Here is a 19,708-nt window from a genome sequence, read left to right as displayed (position 1 = left end):
GCACAGGATCAGAAGGCTTACAACCACTGGGGCTCTAGCTCTCTTCCAGACTCTGAGTGTCGGCACTTATGTGCACAAACCCATAGGCACACATACAAGCACACAAGTAAAAATAACTCTTTTGTGGGGGAAAATAATAGAAAACTAAACCCCAAGGCATTGGAAATCTCCAGGTCTAAATCACTCCACCCCTGACCTTCCACAGAAGAAACTGAGGCTCAGGGATGTAAAGAACCTTGTCAATATCTCAAAGCAAGCTACTAAAGGTGCTTTAAACTCTTCAACCAAAGTAAGGAAGGATGAGACAGGCTGCCTAAGCACAGGGAGAAAGGCCAGCTACTTGTTGCTTAAAGAAAAAAAGCACAGAACTGTCTGATATCAAGACATTGTTATCACTCAGTCAGTGAAGAACACGGCTACCCAAACCCAGCTGGGACCAGCATGGCTGAGCCGCATGCCTCCTGACTGTCCTTGGTTTGCTAGAATGGCAGCTTGCCACCTCTGGGCTTGTAAGATTGTCTTTCCCTTTATCCATCTGATGCCATAACACATCTGGAAAGCCCCATAAGAGGACAAATAGAGGTGAACCCTATTCTGGAAAAATCCACACATGGAACCTCCCACCTGTTTTAACTCACAACCCCCATTCCATTAAGTTTGCTCAATAAAGGGGATTATCCAAAATCCCAGTGACTCCACTCTTGAAAAGCCCTCACTTCCTCAAATGTCCTTTCCTTGGCTCCGTGTCTTTCTATCCCTGTCCTTAAACAAGCATGGACTGTCTTCTTTTTAATTAATTATTGTATTTATTGGCATCCCAAATGTCCCAATCCCCCCTCGCTTCTTAACAAGTCCCAAACTTTCCTTCTGTGTTTACCAAACTCCAACTTTACTTCACACTGACTCGTCCTACAAACGGTATTTTTGCAGCAGAAGGCTGCAGTGGGAGCAGCAGCCTGGGGAGAGCATCTCCCGCTGCTGGAGACAGGAGCTCCTTTTACACTGCATACTTTAGATAGTTTACATTTCAATTCTTAAACTCCACGCACTGAGTGAGCATTCTGTTGAAGACATATAGACAGGAAAGGACTTGGTCCAACAACAGATCTGAAACCTCCAAGTCTCTTAATTCTTCAATTCCTGGATTGCTTGGCCAACCCAGTGTTCTGGAAATACACATTCTGATTGCCAGAACACTCGTGTGCCCTTAGGAGTTTTGGCTTCTGATGAATGTGATTTATTCTTTCTTTGAGCTGGTGTCATGACAACTGAACAACACTGTCTTGAAAACTCTCATGGCACTACCCTTTTGACCCCGAGTGATGTGTGCTGAGCCCCTACATTGGGCTCCTCCATCTCCCCCTCCTTCCATTTTTTTCTCCTGTTTCGTCTGTCCCGAGTTCCCATTGGCTGAGCTCCATCTTGGCAGTAGCCTCCCTATCAGCGGAACCTGAAGTAATGATGAACTAGCTCTTCTGTTCCCGATGGCAAACACTAGCCTCCTCTCTGTCTGTGGGGACTCATGGGTACTGAGGTATGTGCCTGTCTGCCAAGCCTGGACTCTAATAAAGTGGGCAGAAATCATTAGAGCATGCAAGAATTTAAAATCGAGTTAACAGATGAGGCCCAGTGTGTGCTATGTCTTGGGTGGAGCAGGGAGGGAGGGTAACTAGAATCATAGAACAGCATCAGCTCCCCAAGCTGAATTTGGGTGAGAGGTGACTTCACTTCTCCCCAGACACCTGGTGCTCCCTATACTCTTCAGGCATGCAGACGAGAAAAAGAGGGGCCAGGAGAGCTCTGAAGCTCCCGTGGCATGCTGCTCCTCACTCTGAGGTTCTTGCCAAACCTGAATACAGGGGACACTTAGAAGCTAAAGACAAATGGTCCTTGTGCCCTGGAGTCTCTGGCTCAGGATAGGACAAACTTAGACAAGTTGACCAGACCACCTGATGGGCGGCCCAGTTGTGCATGTCCCCACAGGCTCACATGCCTGACCATTTGGTCTCCAGGTGGTGAAGATGTTTGGGGGAGGTTGTGGAACTATTAGGAGATGAAGCTCTCTGGACTGTGTCTGGAACTACCAGCCAGGGTAAGCTTTCTCCCTTCAGTTGCTTTTATTGGGGGTCTTTTTGTCAAAGCAACAGGAAGCAACCAAAACTAGAGAATGGTAAACTGCCACCTGGGAGCCTTAACTAAGACATTGTATGTGACCTGCCAGAAAGGCAGACTAGTAGAGGTGACTGGCGAAAGTCACTGAAACTCACCAACAGAAGGAAGGAACACAGAGCTCAGGGGAAGGAACCGAGCTAGTCATTCCACGGTAGTCTCTTGCAGATCTCTGGACTGGGCCTCAAGCTGTCCCCAGGAGGGGGACAAGCTGTACAAGGGAGAAAATGTGTGTGCCTGCCATGGCCCAAGCCAAACACTGACCTCGAATGTCTTAGAGAAAGGAACAGACACTGGACTCTGCACACTATGGCTGGCTTCAGATTTACAAGGGAGGTCCTCTGGTCCCTGTAAGGCCTGTGGTTTTGCCTGAGATAGACTCTATCATAAGAATGGGAGACTGGAAGCCAGAAATATAATCCAAAGAGCCTAACCACATGGGCCAAGGGGGTCTTGGAATGGGAATCCCCAAAGAGACATGACATCACCAGGCAATGGGGAACAGAGGTCGCCAGAAGCTGATAACGTCAGCTTTGCCTTGATGTCTTCTCTGTGAGACAAGGCCTTACAGAGATTAAGAAAAGCCCAGGCATCTTCAGAATTTTTCAAAAAGGAGCCACCCATGTGTGTTGTTGGTTTCAAGTTCTTATCATATGTTTAATAGTGACAAGATATCTTTACATAGCCAGAGAAAGGCAGTAGCATGTTATGTTGGAGGCCTTCAGGTTTCAAAGAACTAACTCCTTCTATCTTTAGTTCCTGTTGGTCGTTGTGGCCTTACACATCCGATGTCATTGGCAAAGTTGTCATGGCACCTTGTCAACATGAGCTGGGAAAAGTGGTCCTTCAGTCACCCCAACCTGTGACGTGCCCTAGGACACCCAGAGAGACTAGAGGCAAAGATAGGGTCACAGAGGGTGCCTGGTGCCAACTTATAACATAGTCATAGAGAGGGCAGTCGGATCATGGTACCCCAACCTATAGTAGCTCCATTCCAAGCCTAGATGAATCCTCATCTACTTCCATTTGGGTCAGGGAGGGTCACCGAGCCTGGGCAAGGTCATCATGGAGTAATGTCGTAGCCAGTGAGGAACACAACAGGAATACTGGTATCAGGTGAAACTGGAAACAGCGCAAAGGCAAACAGTTCATTCTGAACCGTGTGAGCTTGCTCGTCACAGCGTATCCTTTGTTATCTCACTGACAGGCTCGGTAACACAGAGGTCCTAACACTGAGTCTCTTCATTTTCCTTGTGCATATTCAATTGACCAAGCTCTTCTAGAAAATGCCTGGCAAGACTGGGTCTGGAGAGGACACTGAGCTAGAAGCCTTGGCAGCTGTAAGGCCACAGTGAATTCCTTGGGTTTCCGAATCTGCTATTTACTAGCTTCAGGACTAGCAAATACATGGCCCCTGTCATTTCTACAGTGTCGTTCACAATGGCTTCTCCCAACTCCTGCAGGTAACACACTAGATGGGCTCAATAGAGATGTAGACTGTGGCTGGTCAGCGTCATCTGCTGGCAGCACCTGGTACTACAGATAACCTAACTTCAGATTGAGCGGTGGATGAATGAACTAAAAATCACACGAGCAGAGAGATAAACAAACAATAACGAGGTAAAGACTTTATGGAGGGACAGTGATGAGAGACGTCATGGTCCAGAAGGTGCCCCAGGTTTCCAAGTTCTTACAAATAAAAAGAAAACTGCCTCTGTATTTGGCTTCCTGCTGACCAGTTTCCACAGGGGATTTTCAGTTACACATTAAAACACCCATGTTTTCTTTCTTTGCCTCGATTTCAGTGCATTCTCTGGGAGACTGCCCCACTTTGCCAGAACTCGTGGACAATGTTGTAATGGGAAGGAAAAGCCTCTGGCTTCAGGAATTTGCCTTGGTGGCTTATTGGAACATATCTCTCTCCCAAAGCCGGAGGTTCCCCGAGCTGTCACGGTTATGAGTACTCTACAGTGTATGAAGACTCCTATACAGTCTCAGATGTTAATTTAAAGATTTCTTTTACATGTGTGACCTTGTGTCATTCTTTGGTCTCTTTCTACCCATGTTTTCTGAGACAAGGTCTCTCATTGGGACCTGAGGCTCACCGAACACCAGCAAGCTCCAGGCACCCTCTTTCCTCTGTTCTGACAGTGCAGACGTGACCAGAGGGTGCCACCATGCCTGACTTTACCAAACTCATGTTTGTATGGCAAGCTCTTTAGCAGCTGACCCGGCTATTTCCTTGTTTCCTCTCCATACCAACCGAAGGTGTGCGGCCTACAGGGGACTCAAATACGAAAACAGACCCAAGGGACACATATCGCGGGGTGGCTTTATTGGATTAGTTGCGTGGGGGAAGCAGTTCTTCCCGAGAGCAGCAAGTGTAGGCATTAGAGTACAGAGTCCAGAGGAAGGAGAGGCTGCTGGGGTGGAGGCCTACTCGCCTGGATACATGTGGAGTTCTCTAGGGGTCTGCAGCAGCCTCGGGGAGCTGGGAGATTCCTCCTTGAGACTCCCACATATAGGAAAGCCGATGCTTCTGCCTCATTCCGCGCTTAAAAAAAAAAGAGAAGAGTGGAGAAGAAAATCAATATCCCCCAAGAAGCAGCCACCAGTATCCACATCCACTAAGGAAAAACATTTCCCAGAGCAAAGAAAATAAAATCCCCGGGGTTTTCCTAGCTTACCCATGGGCTCTGGCCTCAGGGATAGGCCCTGCGCCTAGAATGCATATTCTGCTCCTTGTTTGGACTCCTGAGGACTTTCCAGCCCTCCAGGGTCTCGGAAAGACTTGTTTATCAGCGCCTCGGGTCACAGAAAGGTTGCCTGCTTACCGGCTTTTCCTGCGGTACTCCTGTAGTGCTTTCTCTGCCACTGTGTCCATAAACTTAGGGTTGTCCTTAGAGACTTCTTCTGGTAACACCACGGTGATGGGGTCAGAGTCAAACAGCTTCACCACTACCTCAGTGACACGAGAAGGGACCTCTGAGTCAGAAGAATGGGTTGTCACCTAGAAGAAGACAGGAGAGGTGTCTCTACACGATGTCTACAGAGTGTGCCCTTCTTTATCAAAAGATATGGCGCTTCTCTTTGCTCCTTCAACCAAATATGGATCTTCAGGTTATGTGTCACTATTCAAGATGTCTAGAGAATTCCAAGCAAAACTATCTCGATTTGAAGGGATAAATGTTATTTGAAAATGACTAGCCAAGTAGGCACTCCAGAAACTAGAAATAATTTTTAAATGTTTTCTTGTCTTATTTTCTTGTTTCGCTTTGTTTGAGAGAGGCCTTCACTATATAGTCCAGCCTGGGCTCAAGTTCTCTACTTTCCTGCCTCAGTTTCTTCAGTGTTGGCTTAAAAGAATTTACCATGACACCTAGACCCAGTGTTTGCTTTGTACAAATGTTAGACAGTCTATGGTCAAAAGAAGGTGGGGAGTGGGGGCTCCACACACTAAAGGAAGCCGTTCTCACTGGCTAACAGTGAACCAATTCATGTGGCACTCAGCATGGCCCTGGGCAGAAAGTAGCTTTACAGCCAGGCTGACAGGCTGACCCAGAGAAACTGCCCAAAGTTCCTCGTTCTTAGCAAGCTACAGAACCTCTGTCTTCCCTCATCCTGGAAATGAGACCTGGATATTTGACCTGAAGGGGTGAAGGCATTTCAATGCTATACCGTGCATACGGTTTTCCTAGTCCCTGCTGGTGTAAATCGTAGGTGATCTTGTGTGGTGCCTTTGCCCCACCACACGTCTAAGAGACACACATCCCCTCTGGATCACACATGGGCCTTAGCCTCATCAAATGCCTGGGACACAACTCACTGTGGAGACCCGAAGGTAGTACTGGTCTTCGCCCTGTGTGAGGTTAGCCAGCTGGGACACCCAGTTGAACTGGTCATTCAGCTGCTCCAGCAGGGATGAGGTGTTGAGCATCTTGGACTGGAGGGAATGAAGCAGCTCATCGTACCGCTGGATCAGCATCTCAGCCACCTGGAGGGAGTCGTTCAGCTCCTGGCGCAGGTTAGCCTGGGCAGGATTGTTGGTTGAACAGTCTGTCCAGAGAAGAAGGAAACAGAAGGCAGAAGCATGAAAGGGATGTTGAGGGGGGTGAAAATGCTCTTGGGAACCAGCTCCAGCAGCTAAAATCTGAAGCAGAGGAACTCTTAAATGGAGGTCTACAAACCAGTTCTTACAGTTCTCACAAAACAGTTCCCCCCCCCACCCCCCGCCATGGAAATCAGGGCGCTGCGCCCTTCATGCTTTGGGATACAATGGTGCCCGTGTCAGAGCAGCGTAGCTAAATCCTCTTTGGGTGGTAGACATGACCAATCTCAGTGACCTGTCACAATGCTGCTGACCATGCTCTGGGGAGCACCAATGCTGACTACTCCATGTTTTCCGACCTAGAGTCACTCTTGCTCCCTTAGCTCCTCCCAGGACTCATTTCCAAATAGGAGGCTTCCTCCTACTGTTGCACTGGCCACTCCACAGAGAAGAGGAACATTAGTTACTTAGATGCACCTACTGTGTGGCACAGGTGGACCTACTATGTGCCAGACACACATCAGTTGCTCCGGCTGTCCTTTCTCTCCAGGTATGGTATGCTTAGTTTGATTTAAGCATCAACACTCCTGATTAGCCAGTAATGAAACAGGTTTTCAGAAGTAAGAAACTTGCTCAGATCTATAGGGGAAGAAATCTGTGGAATCCAGATTGAACCCACATCTTCAACTCCTCAACCTGAGCTCTTCCTCCCCTGAGACCATGGTTCTAGAATATTCTCTAAGCTTATTTTTTTTAAAACATGTTTGAGAGATTTGGAAAGACTGTTTTCCCAGAACGCAAGCTGTAGAAGAGACAGCCAGGTCCCAAGGCTACAAAACACAGGTGTTTGGTGCCTGAGGGTCGGTCCTTGCCTGCCCTTGTCCACCCACAGCTGGCCAGGAAGGCTCCTGCAGAAAACAGGAAAACTGGTATCCTCCCTTCTGGACCATGAGTACACTGCAGATATCAGGCTTCTGGGTCCTACAAAGTGTTCATGTTTTCTGAAAACCAGTTTTTAACCCCTCTCCTATTATCCTCTCTATTATCTTTAAAACATCTAGGAGAGGCTATATCAAAACTAAGCAAGACAAGAGAGATGCCTTCTGGGCCCTACGTGGCAGCTGCAATCATTCCTGCTAAAATAAGATAAAATGTTGCATGGGGCAAGACACAGGATTAGAGACACGAAGCACAGGTGAGAAGAGATCTTCAAGGACTAACCTGAGCACTACTACTCTTAGCCCAAATGAGGAAAAGTCCTGGAGGGTAGGACAGTGTAGAGCAATGGTTCTCAACCTGTGACCACACTACCCACCAGGGGACATTCCAGACGTTCTGAAGATATTTCCGATCATCACAATGGAGGGAGGATTGCTCTTGACACATGGCAGGTAGAAGCCAAAATGCTGTTAAATACTTAGCCATGTTTATGTCCACCCACAGGGTTGAGTCAAGATGTCCCAGGCAAGAGGTCCCTGTGGAGCCTCCCCACAAGGCTGGATCAAGATGTCCCAGGGGAGAGGTCTCTGTGGAGCCTGTCCATATCATTGTAAGCATCGTGAATAAGAGCTAATGGGTGACGAAAACAGAGACTGTTGAGAGGATCGCTAAGTCTAAGTCTGATGTAAGAGATCCAGTCTATAAGGTGACTGGCTCCTTTGTGCTCAGGCACCCGCCATTCAACTATCCTGTCAGTTTCCTGGGGGAGAACCTGTAGGTGTGGACACGTATTTGTCTCTCATTTCACGCTATAACTTTTGAAAGCTCTGGTGTTTTTTTTTTCCCTTGGGCTCCTAACATTGCAGGAGTGAGGCTGGGAATATTTAACCAGACTCTGAAGGTCTGTCCCGGCCAACTACACATATGACTACAGAACAGCAAAGAGTACAATTAACTCCTTGTGATCTGAGCAGGGAGTACTGTGTTCTGTGAGCCACTGTAAAGACCGGACTGAAAGCAGGGCCATCTGATTGCTAGCCAGACCTGACAAATCTGTGGGGAACAGTTTTGGTTTTGTTATATTTTGCTTTGTTTTCAATGAGACAGAACCTAACGATGTAGCCAAGACTGGCCTCGGATTCATCACCCTCCTACCTCAGCCTCTCAAATGCTGGGATTATAGGGATGTGCCAGCATACCCAGACTGCCTGGGGAACTGATGAAGGAAAATAGTTCCTTATTTGAGGGACTAATTAATCAAAAAGAATGTGGCCAGGATACCAAGGACTACAGTCACAAGGACATAGCTCAGAGTCCCTAGGGAGAAATCTCAGCGTGCTGTTCATGAGCACAGCCTAAGTGAGATGCCTCGTGTCATGTAATCTTAGATAAGTCACTTAGCCGTTCTCTGAGATGGACTGTACTCAGCTCACAAGATCATTCTGTGAACAAGCACCTGTGATGTGTTTGCAACAGTGGCCAGCATGTGGCGAGCACTTGTTAAACAAAATGTTTGTTGTCAAAGATTTCATAATCTGAAGTTAAAAATCAGGGTCTACTGTACTTGGCACTGTCGAACACAGTAGCCAGGGGAATAAGCTGTGGATTGCTGGTGGCTACAGTCAAATTCCATGGAGATACCCACCATGGACTGAAGGTTTGCCATGAGCCACCAGGGAGGTGGTGGGCGCTTTAGATACACCTATCTATTTGAGAACAATCTGCACCTGAATTTGATTCTAAGTAAAACTGGTGTGGCTTGATGGTAGAGCACTCAACTAGCATGCATGAGGCACTGGGTTCTACCCCAGCTCCCAAATAATGAAGCTCTAGATCTGAGAGTAGTAGGCCGTGCACCAGGGTGAGGAGTCTCCCGAGGACTACAGCTCACAGGCAAAGAGCTAGTCTCTGAAGAAGGACAGTCCCAGGGAGTCACTGCTGACCCACAGTCAGATGACCAGAGTGCCAGATTATAGACTGGGTCCCGGACTCACCCACAGACAAGATCTCTTGGCACTTCTCACACTGGCCCTTCATCTTCAGGCAGCCCGTAGAGTTGTGGCGGATCTCCTTGCACACTGTGCGGTCATCTTCACCTTCTGGAGACATGAGGGAGAAAGCAGGGCAGGATGAGGCATGTGGCACATTGGAAGGACACCCAACAGAGTCTTCCACACCTCTGCTCAGTGCCATGATCAGGGCAAGATGCAGCTTAGCTGTTTGCGTGTAGACATGGGATTTCCCTGTGGCTCCCTGAGGATATTCCCACAGCTCTCAGCAGGTACTGCCTAACTTCCCATCATCTCCATCTGAGGAGATCTCTCCTGCCACATCCCCTCAGCCGTGTACCTTCTGGCATCATGGCTGTTCTTCATTCTCCTTGGCTGGTGGTACTCCCTAACTGGCCATCAAGCCCCAGAAAGCATGAGTATGTCCTGACAACATAAACCATCCTTAGATAACAGAGCTACAAGAGCTCTGTACTGAGTGCCAGGCCTTCTTATGTTTCTAATGCAAATCATACCGTGTAGGACATGGCGTTAAGACACAAAGCACTAATGAAGAATATCACTCTTCAGACAGTGGTTTCTTGTGTCCACATTACATTTGATCCTTACAGGCATTACATGCTAAGGTCACAGCCATGAACATCTTCTTTAAGATGATTTCAGACTCATTGCCTGGAAGGGCAGGTTTCCCACACCACACAAATTCCCAAGAAAGAAAAGCCGGGGTCCTATAGGAAGCCCAGCTGGATTACAACCTGAGTTGGTTGTAAAGAACACAGACTCCAATCTCTACAAGTGCTAACTGAACCAGCCTGGTTTGCCATCTGCATTCCATGTCCCCTATCTTAGCTCCTTTACCCTGCAAATGGAGAAAATATCAGCCTTAAGGGCTGCTAGGAACTTAAAATCAGCACATGTCCTGGAAGAACCTAAACATCTCGGAGATTCCTGTTCCTTCTTGGAAAGACAATAATTGCTTTCTGACCTCTTAAGAAATCCACATGCGGGAACTGGAAGGCTGGGCTATGGAGCTGGACATCCATGGCCTGTTGAGCCTGCTGTATCATGTCAAGGAAAGGCTGGAACATGTTGTGGAAGCCCAGAGGCCCATAGTGGGAGAAAGGCACGAGGCTCCGGACCAGGCGGGACTTGGGATATAAGAAATGAGGCCTCTTGTGTGGGAAGCCGATGGGGGAGAAATGGTGGGTGTCCTGGGGCTCGTGGCTGAAGAAGCGGTCCTGGAAAAGCGTATCTATGATGCCAGACGCCCGGGCGAAGCTGTCCTGCATGGCGTCTAGGGCCTGGCTCTGCTGCCGGTCACTCTCCAGGAGGGAGTCGATGCGGTCGCCGTTCATCCAGAAGTAGAAGGGTGAGCTCTGGTTCAGAAACTCCTCGAGCTGGGACCCAGAGAAGTACAGTAAGGCACTGTGCACTCCAGCCTGCATACCCCTGTGACCATGCAGCAGCTGGCCCACATTCCCATTGTTCTGCCTCCTGGATACCCTGTCAGCCCCTCCATCCACCTCTCACTGCGAAACTCAGAGGCTCAAGAGTCTCATCTTTGGCCATTGAGGACAGCCACTCCCACTTAGCTGCTCAGCCTTCAGGAAACAGTGAATTTTACTGAGTCCCATCCAAGTGAAGCTCACACGTATATACTAAATATTCTTAATTCCCTTTCCCTATACAAGCACGGGATTCTGCCATACCATGAGGCCATTTTACCCAGCCGGTTAAAGGTCTTGTAAGAGATGGTACCTTCCACGTATATCTGTGGTGATTAGTTACAACTGTACTCGTGTCAGACATCACCAATCGACCATGACACTAGAAAGGCATGCAGTCAAGCAATGCTAATCAACTGTACCCAGCATATGGAATGGTGCCTATTTCATGGATTCTCCACATTCCCCACCTAGAACCCAGGCCATGGACGTGTCTCCTCACCTGGCGGCCAACCAGCCCCGAGCCACTCCTGCAGACACGTGCATAGAACTTCATGCAGGTCTGCTTCAGGCAGGGCTTGCACTCTTCCCAGAGGGCCATCATGGTCTCGTTACACACTTCTGGGAATGCCTTCAGCTTCATTTCAGAATCCCTGGTCTCATCTAGGGCATCCTTCAGGGAGAGGACAAGGCCAGGTGAACCACACAGAGACTCAGCCAGTCTCCCCGATCTGTGTACATGGTGTCCCTGTCGCCCACGGCTTTGCTTTAGCCCTTCTGTTGTGCCATCCCCGCCACGCCCTCAGGAGCCTCTCATCCCTCAAGGCCCTGCTATTCTCTAAGTTTTCCCTGTCCACTCTAATCTGCTGCTCTGACCTTCTCTTCCTCAGGCCCCACCTCTCCCTTACACCGCCTCTCTATCTCTTCTCATCTCCCCAAAGAAGCCAGTCTTATCTTTCTGTTAGAACTGTGGCTCCTGACATGCAAATCAAAGCATCCAATCAGAAGTCAAATCAACCATCAAACTCATTACCATGCCCCTGACCCAGTCATTGGCTCTGGGGATCGCCAAAATAAAAAATTTAAATTCTCTGCCTGAAGAGATATTAGTTTACAGCAAATATGTGCATCTACATACCGATATGGAAAATAAAAAAAGTGGATGGATCTGTGTATAAGTTCGTGTGTGTGTCTGTGTGTGTCTGTGTGTGTCTGTGTGTGTGTGTGTGTGTGTGCATGCGAGTGTGGCGGGTGTACCAGAGTCAACACAGATATTCAAATGTAGAAGACAAGTTAAACAAATGGTAACAGGGCAGTCCCCCATTATCAGTTCTTAGCTACCCATGATCAACCACAGTCTAAAAATAGTATTGTGGAGGCTGAGGTGAAATATTGAGATATTTTGAGTGGGAGAAATCACATCTGCATAACCTTCTCTATGGTGTAACATTATAATTGTTCTATTTTATTGTGGCTGTTCATACCTTACTGTCTATAACTTATAAACTAAGCATTATCATAGGTAGGGACACACAAGTAGGATGAAGCACAGTCTCTAGAGGGCCTGGTACTATTCACAACCTCAACTTCTACTAAGGGCTTTGAAAACTGCTCCTTGTCCCCCGTAGCTGAGCAGGGATGAATGGCTGGCTAAGGATAGATTACAAAGATTTTTACATTGATTTTAAAACATTGCAATAAGCACATTCATGTGAAAAGTCATTTTGAATACAGAAGAGAAGAGTGGGAAGTGGCTGGGTACTGCCATGACCCCATCCTGAGTCCTGCACCATGCACTACCCACAGCAAGGGTTAGAAAGACCTATTGAAATGAATCTGGGCTTCAGGCCCTGGGCCAGAGTTGCAAGGAAACAAGATCCAAGACCTCAGCCTGAGGCTCCCACAAGCGAGTATGCTTGCCCTGAGATTACCAGCCCAGCGTTAGTGAAGCCCTGCAAGGACTGCACTAGGACACCATGGCAACCCAGCAAGGCGCCTGCCCACCGTGTCCCCTCCTCCTCTCCAGCAGGGAGAGCCAGGGCTCAGTCAAGGCTTGGCCCTACCTTTTTCTTCTTCTTGGCTTCCTCTATACTGTTGAGTAGTGACTTGTGCTCTGCGTTGGTTTTTTCTATGAGGGTCTTTATGTGTTTCACTCCCTGGACGGCGTTCTGAATCTCCTTATTAATATACCTACTCCCTTGAGTGGACAGTTCTGTGAGAGAGAGGAAGGCACAGTGAGTTGAGAGGGGAGAAATGGCTGGAGAAATAGCCTGGGAGCCAGGGGACAGTGAGAAAGCCATGCTCTGATGGTAGTGTTGGTGGCTGTCAAGCTGAGATACCCTCACTACCACCCCAAGCCTATGGTAGTCCTTATGGCCTCTGTCCTGCCTCTATGTCTCATCAAAGGGCTCGTGGTAGACTCCACATCACAGCTCAGAAACATAGGAGTGGTACAGACAGGGGCAGCCATATTATGACTGACCCCACCATGCCACCCCAAGGAGCTAACAACCACAGATGATATTTCAAAAAAAAAAGAAAGAAAGAAAAGAAAGAAAAAGATAGTTAACCTCCTAAGCATCAAAATATAATAAAAGTGCCCTTTTGGATACAATCTTTGTGAAGTTCAGGTTAACCCAGGCTTGGCACTTCTTTGCTACAATGCACTGTGTCAGGTGCCAGTGACCGGAAGATGAATGAAATGGCATCAGACACCATGGAGACAGGAAACACCATGGAGACCGTAACCAAGACACAGTCCTGGGTGATAAAGGCAATGACACATCATGTCACGTTGCTACCACTTACTTATCCTGTGTTAAGTGTCCTTTCCCACACCTCCACTGTGTTCTACCTGATGTCACTGCCGAACACATCCAAAGAGAAGGGGAGGGGGGGTGTTGAGCTAAGGGCAAGCGTTTCAATGATGCAGCAGCATGACTAAGCCTATAGGTCAATGCTCCCAGCAGAGCTTGTAGTTGACAATGTGTTTTACCCTTGAAGTGTGCTGAGAAAATATATTTTAAGTGTCTGAACCCAACGGTAAGTTGAGGTGACGGACAGCTAATAGCTTGACAACGGCAATCATCTCACCGTGGTATCTATATCAGAGAATCAGATAACACTATTTTTAATGAAGACCCTCACAGAACTGGTCAGCTATGAGCAAGAGGTTAGGAGAGGAGGGAGGAAAGGCAGGTTTCCAGAAAAGCCGTGGAAGATGGGGGAAAGGGAGAGGGTGCTCTCAGGTGACTACTTCATGTTGAATTGCACTGCCCTTTTCCAGAGAAGGAAACTGGTGGAACCGGGTTCCCAGGGGGATCAGTTTGGAGACACATTGGTAAGAACTCTGGATGTCACACAAAGGGGAGATGGACAAAGTTTCTAAGAGTCTGGGCACAGTTTTGAAAGAAGTGTAAGAGAGCCAGGTGAGGGGACCAGGAGGGAACAAATGAATGACAGGCAGTCAACAGAGGGGCTTGAGACAGAGGCCAGTGTCTAGAAGGCACCTGACCACAAAAACACCAAGGTGGGAACTAGAACTTAGAGAAAACAGAGGGCTTGGACAGACCCAGGGTACAGAATGAAAACAGCCCTCAGCACTTGGGGTGGCCTTGCCCAGGCACTACAACATCCACCAGAGGGAGAGCAGCTTAGCCTACTTACCTTGGAGCTCATTGTCAGAGACCTCCTGCTCTCCCAGGACCATGCCATTGTCCCAGGTCAGCAGCAGTCCCACGCACAGCAGGAGAGTCTTCATGGCGTGCTTCCTCAGAGTCTGGAGTCCTGGAAAGAACAGCAGAATGTCATGGTAACCACTGGGCAGCTTATAGGTTTTCTGCACCCTGCTAGAGCTCCCTGAGAGGGGAGGTGGGGTGGGATTGGAACATGTGGCCCTCATCTGTCTCCTCATCTGGCATTACTGCAGTTTACTTATGAAGAACGTGGGAACAAAAACAAGATTAAATTGATGCCTTCAAAAGACATTGGAGGCAGCAAGGCCCCGAGAAGAACCGCGGTTCGACTGCACAGAGGACCAGGCAATCTGGAGTTGTAGAGCCCGAGCTCTAAGCTGAGTCCCTTTCTTCCCATAAGTGCTCGAGGCAGGGCAGATGAGTTTCCTGTGTCCAGACATCTTTGTCTCCAAACCCTATTTAACATGCCAAATACTAAAGATGCCTCTCCTGAACCATGCAAGCATCCCTTGCCTACCCCTTCCATGGGATTGCACCCCCCACTCACAGCACAGCCCTGGGCTCCCCTCAGGGAAGCCCTCGGCCTCCCAAGGCTATCTTAGTGTGCCTTTCAGGAGTCCGTGGTAATATGCACACCCTTCCATCAGCACAGGAAATTCAATCCATCTCACCATCTCTGGGCGAGGCTTGTGCCAGGCTGAGTATGGATTGGGAAAGGGGGTGGGGTAAAAGCAAAATGGCAAGGAAAGGAATTTAGGATTTCAGAGAAGGCAGAGCTAGAAAAGAGAAGAACAAAGCTGGAGATTAGCAGTGAGCCCCCAGGAAAGCCCCTTCAGGAGGACAAGCCCATTGGTTCCAGCAAATCCCTTTCACATGCCTGTTCCCTCTAAGCCTGAACTAGCATGCTCTGCCAAGGTGTCCCTGCCACCACTGGGCTGGCTGCCCTGAGCCAGGGGACACAGGACGAAGCCCCAGTATTACACAATGAATCCTTTCCCAGAAGCTGGATTGGTTGCATAAACACACACACACACACACACATACACACACACACACACACACACACACACACACCCCTTGCATCTCCAACCCTGCCCAGAATGGCTTATCTGGGCTCACCAACTTCCTATAGCCACAGGAACAGGGAAAGGGGCGCGATCTCTCTTCCTGGAATGGCTCACTCTTAAAAACTGCTCTCAGCTAGGCAGGCCCATCAGCTCACTAGGCAGATCATTAATAGGCAAGGCCTCTGCTGAGGCGTAATTATGCACACAGAGCAGAGGAGTGGTGTGGGAGAAGAGACAGGCACTTTCCCAGGGATGGGTGGCTGGCTGGCTGGGCCAGCCTGGTTCATGATCCACGAGGAAGGCCCTGATCTCATAGACCTCCCAGGTGCTCACTGAGGCCTGAATTGCCCCAGGCAGGGACAGACTCTTTACCACATCAGAGACAAAGCCACAGCAATATCTGTAAGTAAGAGTAGCCTCAAGTGTGACCATTTTTGGAAAAGCCATTTAACAGCCTTGGAAATGGCTTCTGATCCGAGGACAGTATTGTGCCCAGAAGAGGCACCAGAGCAGCCAAGGAAGACCATGAATGGGAGGAGAAGCTACTGGAAATGAGCTGCAGGGAGCCTGGGGCCTGGAGAGCCACCAAGTTCCCAAATAAGAAAGGGAGGGTCGCCCTTCACCCAGCCTCCACACTTCTATGAGAATGTCACTGCCTAGACACCTGTTGGGCTTCCCAAGACACACTGCAAGCCAGTGGTCATCCCTGGGGAAGAACACAGCTCTTCAAAACCTCATTTTAATATTCCTTCCTTGACAACAAAAGTCATAAAGCTCCCAGCCTCGGTTACTTTATCTATAAAACGGACCTGATACAGACCTTAAAGAAGCGATCCTCTATTCCGTAAATCTAAGAACAGACTCCCCCGAGGTCTGCTGGGAATACCGACTCCGGGTCAGAATCTGCTGTCTCCCAAGCTTCCAGGTGCTGTGGTGCTGTTGGACCCAGGACAATGCCACTCAGCCTGCTGCCTTCCCTCTACACTGACTCACTTCCTGTCATCATTTGGAGGCTGGCCTACTGCTTGGCTGCCAACTACCCTGGGTGCATCAGCCCCTCCAGGGCCAAGGACCTCCTTATCTGGTTGGAAAACACAGTCTCTTCCATTGTGCCGCATTTTCTCCATTTTTTTTCAATGCATTTTTATAAACCATCCCTTCACAGATCCTGTTTCCAAATATTTTTTTTAAAGTCACACATTTGCTGCTGCCTAATATTCCATTGACTACCATTTGCAGTTTGTTTTCTCACAAGGTCGGGCACTAAATTGTACTCTCATAAGCTTCCTGTTAGAGAACTCTTGAATTCTTAACTTCTTCCTTTAAAAACAGCACCAGCACCGTTTTTTAAAACGGAGTCCAGAAATTCCGGAAAGCCAAAGGGCTTCAGTTTCTCATTCATATAACGAAACGTTTGGAGGCTGAACCTCTAATGGTCTCCAGACCTCAGATTACCGTCTATAAAATGATCCTGTGAGATCAGACGTCTGGGGCCTGGTGGAGCATTTCTCTAAAGAATTAAATGCATGCATTCAGCTCAGTAAAGCAGGTCTGGATGTCTGCGGCACAACATCTTATTTATTATGCGCTGTCCCAGGAGCTGGAAGGGAGGTCCAAATGCAGTGACTCATGCCGCTAAGACAACAGCCACTACAGAGATCCGCACCTACTCGCTGCGCTCAGCCACTAGCGCCCCTGCACCTCCCGCACCTCACTGCGGGCTTAAAGCCTCAGTTTCCCCCATTTTTGCAAAAGGAAGATCTTTGCATGTGGCTTTGAACAGCTTTAAAATTGTGATCCGGGCTAAATAAAGAACATGGGGACTACCGAGTCTGAGCCAGCGTGTACACGCGACCCCGTGTTCGGCTACCTAGTGATGGGGCTCTAGCCACCTCCCACTTCCCCACGGCAGCGCCAGCTCTCCACCTGGCAGCTACGCTTGCCCTCCCATCCCTGCCGGTGTGGCTTCGGCGCTGGTGCAGGAAAGGTGCAGCTGTCTCACCGGTCTGCGGCTTGGCTCCAGTGCGCTCCTCCTGGTGACGCGGGTGGTGAGCACCGGGGAAGCGCCCTATTTATAGCGCTCTGCTCAAGTACACCCCCCCTTTGGGGCTGGCTGCAAACCTGCGTGACTCAGGCCCAGAGAATGCTGGGGAATGCACCAGGAGCTTTCTGGAAGCCTAGAGGTGGGGGGGCGAGGGGGAAGGTGCAGCACCCAGAGGGGGGCACCAGGGGGCGCATGGGCATCACAAATGACCGCGCTGGTTGCCGGAGGGACCCTAGTAGTTTGGGTGGCTGCTCTATTCCCTATTCCCTCACTGCCAGGCCCTACCAGAAGAGCCTTAGGAGAAAAGGAATGCATACACTACTCTGGCCGACTCCTAGTCCGAAACAGGCTCAGGATTCCACCACCCGATGCCCACCCTATTGCATGTTCATTTTCCACGTTAACCGACTATTGCGCTCTTCCTTTGCTCCCATTTTAATAGGAGAGTAACAGAAACATTGAAGACGGCACAGGTATTGTGCTAGGGAAAAGTATACAGGAAGTACATGGCTCCCTAAATGCTATACTGGGCGGCCAGTCCTTTGGCAGACAGATGGGGGAAACAGAAATGGCTTAAGAATGAGACAATCATACATCAGTAACCCAGAAAGGTCTTCCCTGTCTCTGAGGTGTCTGAAGCCTAAGCAAGCATAGTTCCCACGAACTTGGGACCCAGTCAAGCAGGGTGAGCTTCACTGGCTCTGGACCTAGCAACCTCACACCTAATTCCAAGTGCATGACCCCACTTTCTTCAGTGGTATAGCCACTTACGGTAAGGTGTCCATGTTCCTGTAAATATCCTGTAACTAACCCTTCACTCCATGCTCCTGTGAGCAACCCTAATGAAATTCATGAGAGGAGAGGAGAAGAGATTATGGGGAGGAAGAATATATATATGACTATGCCATTATTAAACTCTTTATTATAATTAAGTTATACTAATACAAAGTTTTAAACAAAAACTATTTTGTCTCAGACTTGGCACTCACACTGGTTTCTGAATAAGAAACCTATGGTGGAAGTTCTCCATGGAGCCCTGCTGATTAAATACCTGGGTCTGTGTCCAGAGGCGCTCAGAGGTTCCCTAGCTGTTTTGGTTTTTTGTTTGTTTTTGTTTGTTTGTTTTCTCTGACAGCAGGAACATTTGTTACCGGCATCTCTGGAAAGGAGGAACAACCTAGAAGCCTCCACCATGCTACTTCCTGGGGGAGAAGCCAAGCTTCCCACTCTGGACCCTGGAACATTTGTGCATCGAGAGACAGGGCGAGAGCCTGGCATTCCTCTCAAGCTGGGAAGGAACCAATGTGGGCAACACAGTTTGGGTGGCAAGCCTTGAAAACTATGTAAAAGAAAACTGGCTTGAAGGAGAAACTACTGTGGTCGAGGGTTGAGTTTCCCTTTCACGTCTATAAAGAACAGCCAGGAAACCAGATTTCCACTTGCCTAAGGCCCAGAGGCTCTGGTGATTTGGTACTTTCCCAGTGGCAGCCAATGGGAAATGTCCAGGCTTAGTCAGAAGTGGGCTAAGGCTGGCTACAGTCCCAGCTGTGCCCAGAGGCACCCAGTGCCTTTAGACAAACCACTTTGCCCTCGGGCCTTAGTTTCTTCCGTCTGGGGAACATGAATCTGAAATGAGTCCTCTAAGGCTTTCTCTAGCCTGACCTGATTCAATGCCAAGTTTGGGAAGATAACTAACCAGAAAAACAGAGTCAACAGAAACTTGGAGGAATGTTCCTCCCCCCCACCCCCCGAAACTTCTCTTTGTTTTCTTTACAAAAAGAAAGAATTATCAATAACAGCTACATTTTCCATGGACACTGATGTCCTTGTAACGTTTTTGATCAGCAGCTCCCTCCCCACTGCGTGTGGTAGGCACAGGGTACAATAGCAATGTCTATAAAAGTTGTCCTTTGGAAATCAGGCAGGGAGATGTGCCTTAGTCAGCACAAGTAGAGGATCCAGGAAGAGGGAGATAAGGAATCCCTGCCATGATTACAAGTGTCTAATTTTCTCCTGTTCCCAAGCACATGAGGTTTGGGGACTCGGCTTTGAGAAAACTGACACAAATCTTGAATGCACCTCTTGATTCATGCGTGTATCCTGGTGTGTGTGTGTGTGTGTGTGTGTGTGTGTGTGTGCAAATGCATTCGTGTGCATGTGTGAGACCACAGGACAACCTCAGGTGTCACTCCAAAGGTGCCATCCAACTGTTTGTACCTTAGGCAGTCTCTCTCACTGGCGTGGGACTCACTAGCTGATCAACAATCTGTAGAATCCTGGCTCTACCTTGCC

The 19,708-nt window shown here is 48.7% G+C and overlaps 1 protein-coding gene across 2 annotated transcripts; it reads right to left on the bottom strand.

Annotated features, from left to right (window-relative positions):
* Positions 1 to 4,480: 4,480 nt before the first annotated feature.
* On the bottom strand, positions 4,481 to 17,588 carry Clu (clusterin). Of its 2 annotated transcripts, none has more exons than XM_028758779.1 (9): positions 17,375 to 17,588; positions 14,277 to 14,396; positions 12,674 to 12,822; positions 11,113 to 11,283; positions 10,151 to 10,562; positions 9,151 to 9,255; positions 5,996 to 6,225; positions 5,004 to 5,179; positions 4,481 to 4,723 (listed from the first exon to the last, which is right to left on the bottom strand). In XM_028758779.1, the coding sequence occupies exons 2-9, from the start codon at positions 14,368 to 14,370 to the stop codon at positions 4,714 to 4,716; spliced, it is 1,347 nt and encodes a 448-aa protein (XP_028614612.1). In that variant the 5' UTR covers positions 14,371 to 14,396; positions 17,375 to 17,588; the 3' UTR covers positions 4,481 to 4,713. The 2 variants fall into 2 exon arrangements, with proteins under 2 accessions (XP_028614612.1, XP_028614613.1); XM_028758780.1 differs by lacking the exon at positions 17,375 to 17,588 and adding an exon at positions 16,193 to 16,320.
* Between the last annotated feature and the right edge of the window lie 2,120 nt (positions 17,589 to 19,708).

This window comes from Grammomys surdaster, unplaced genomic scaffold (genome assembly GCF_004785775.1).
Source record: "Grammomys surdaster isolate TR1022 unplaced genomic scaffold, NIH_TR_1.0 126219, whole genome shotgun sequence".
Classification (NCBI taxonomy): Eukaryota; Metazoa; Chordata; class Mammalia; order Rodentia; family Muridae; genus Grammomys; species Grammomys surdaster.
Note: the sequence above shows the minus strand (reverse complement) of the source record. Positions and strands in the feature narration are given on the sequence as shown.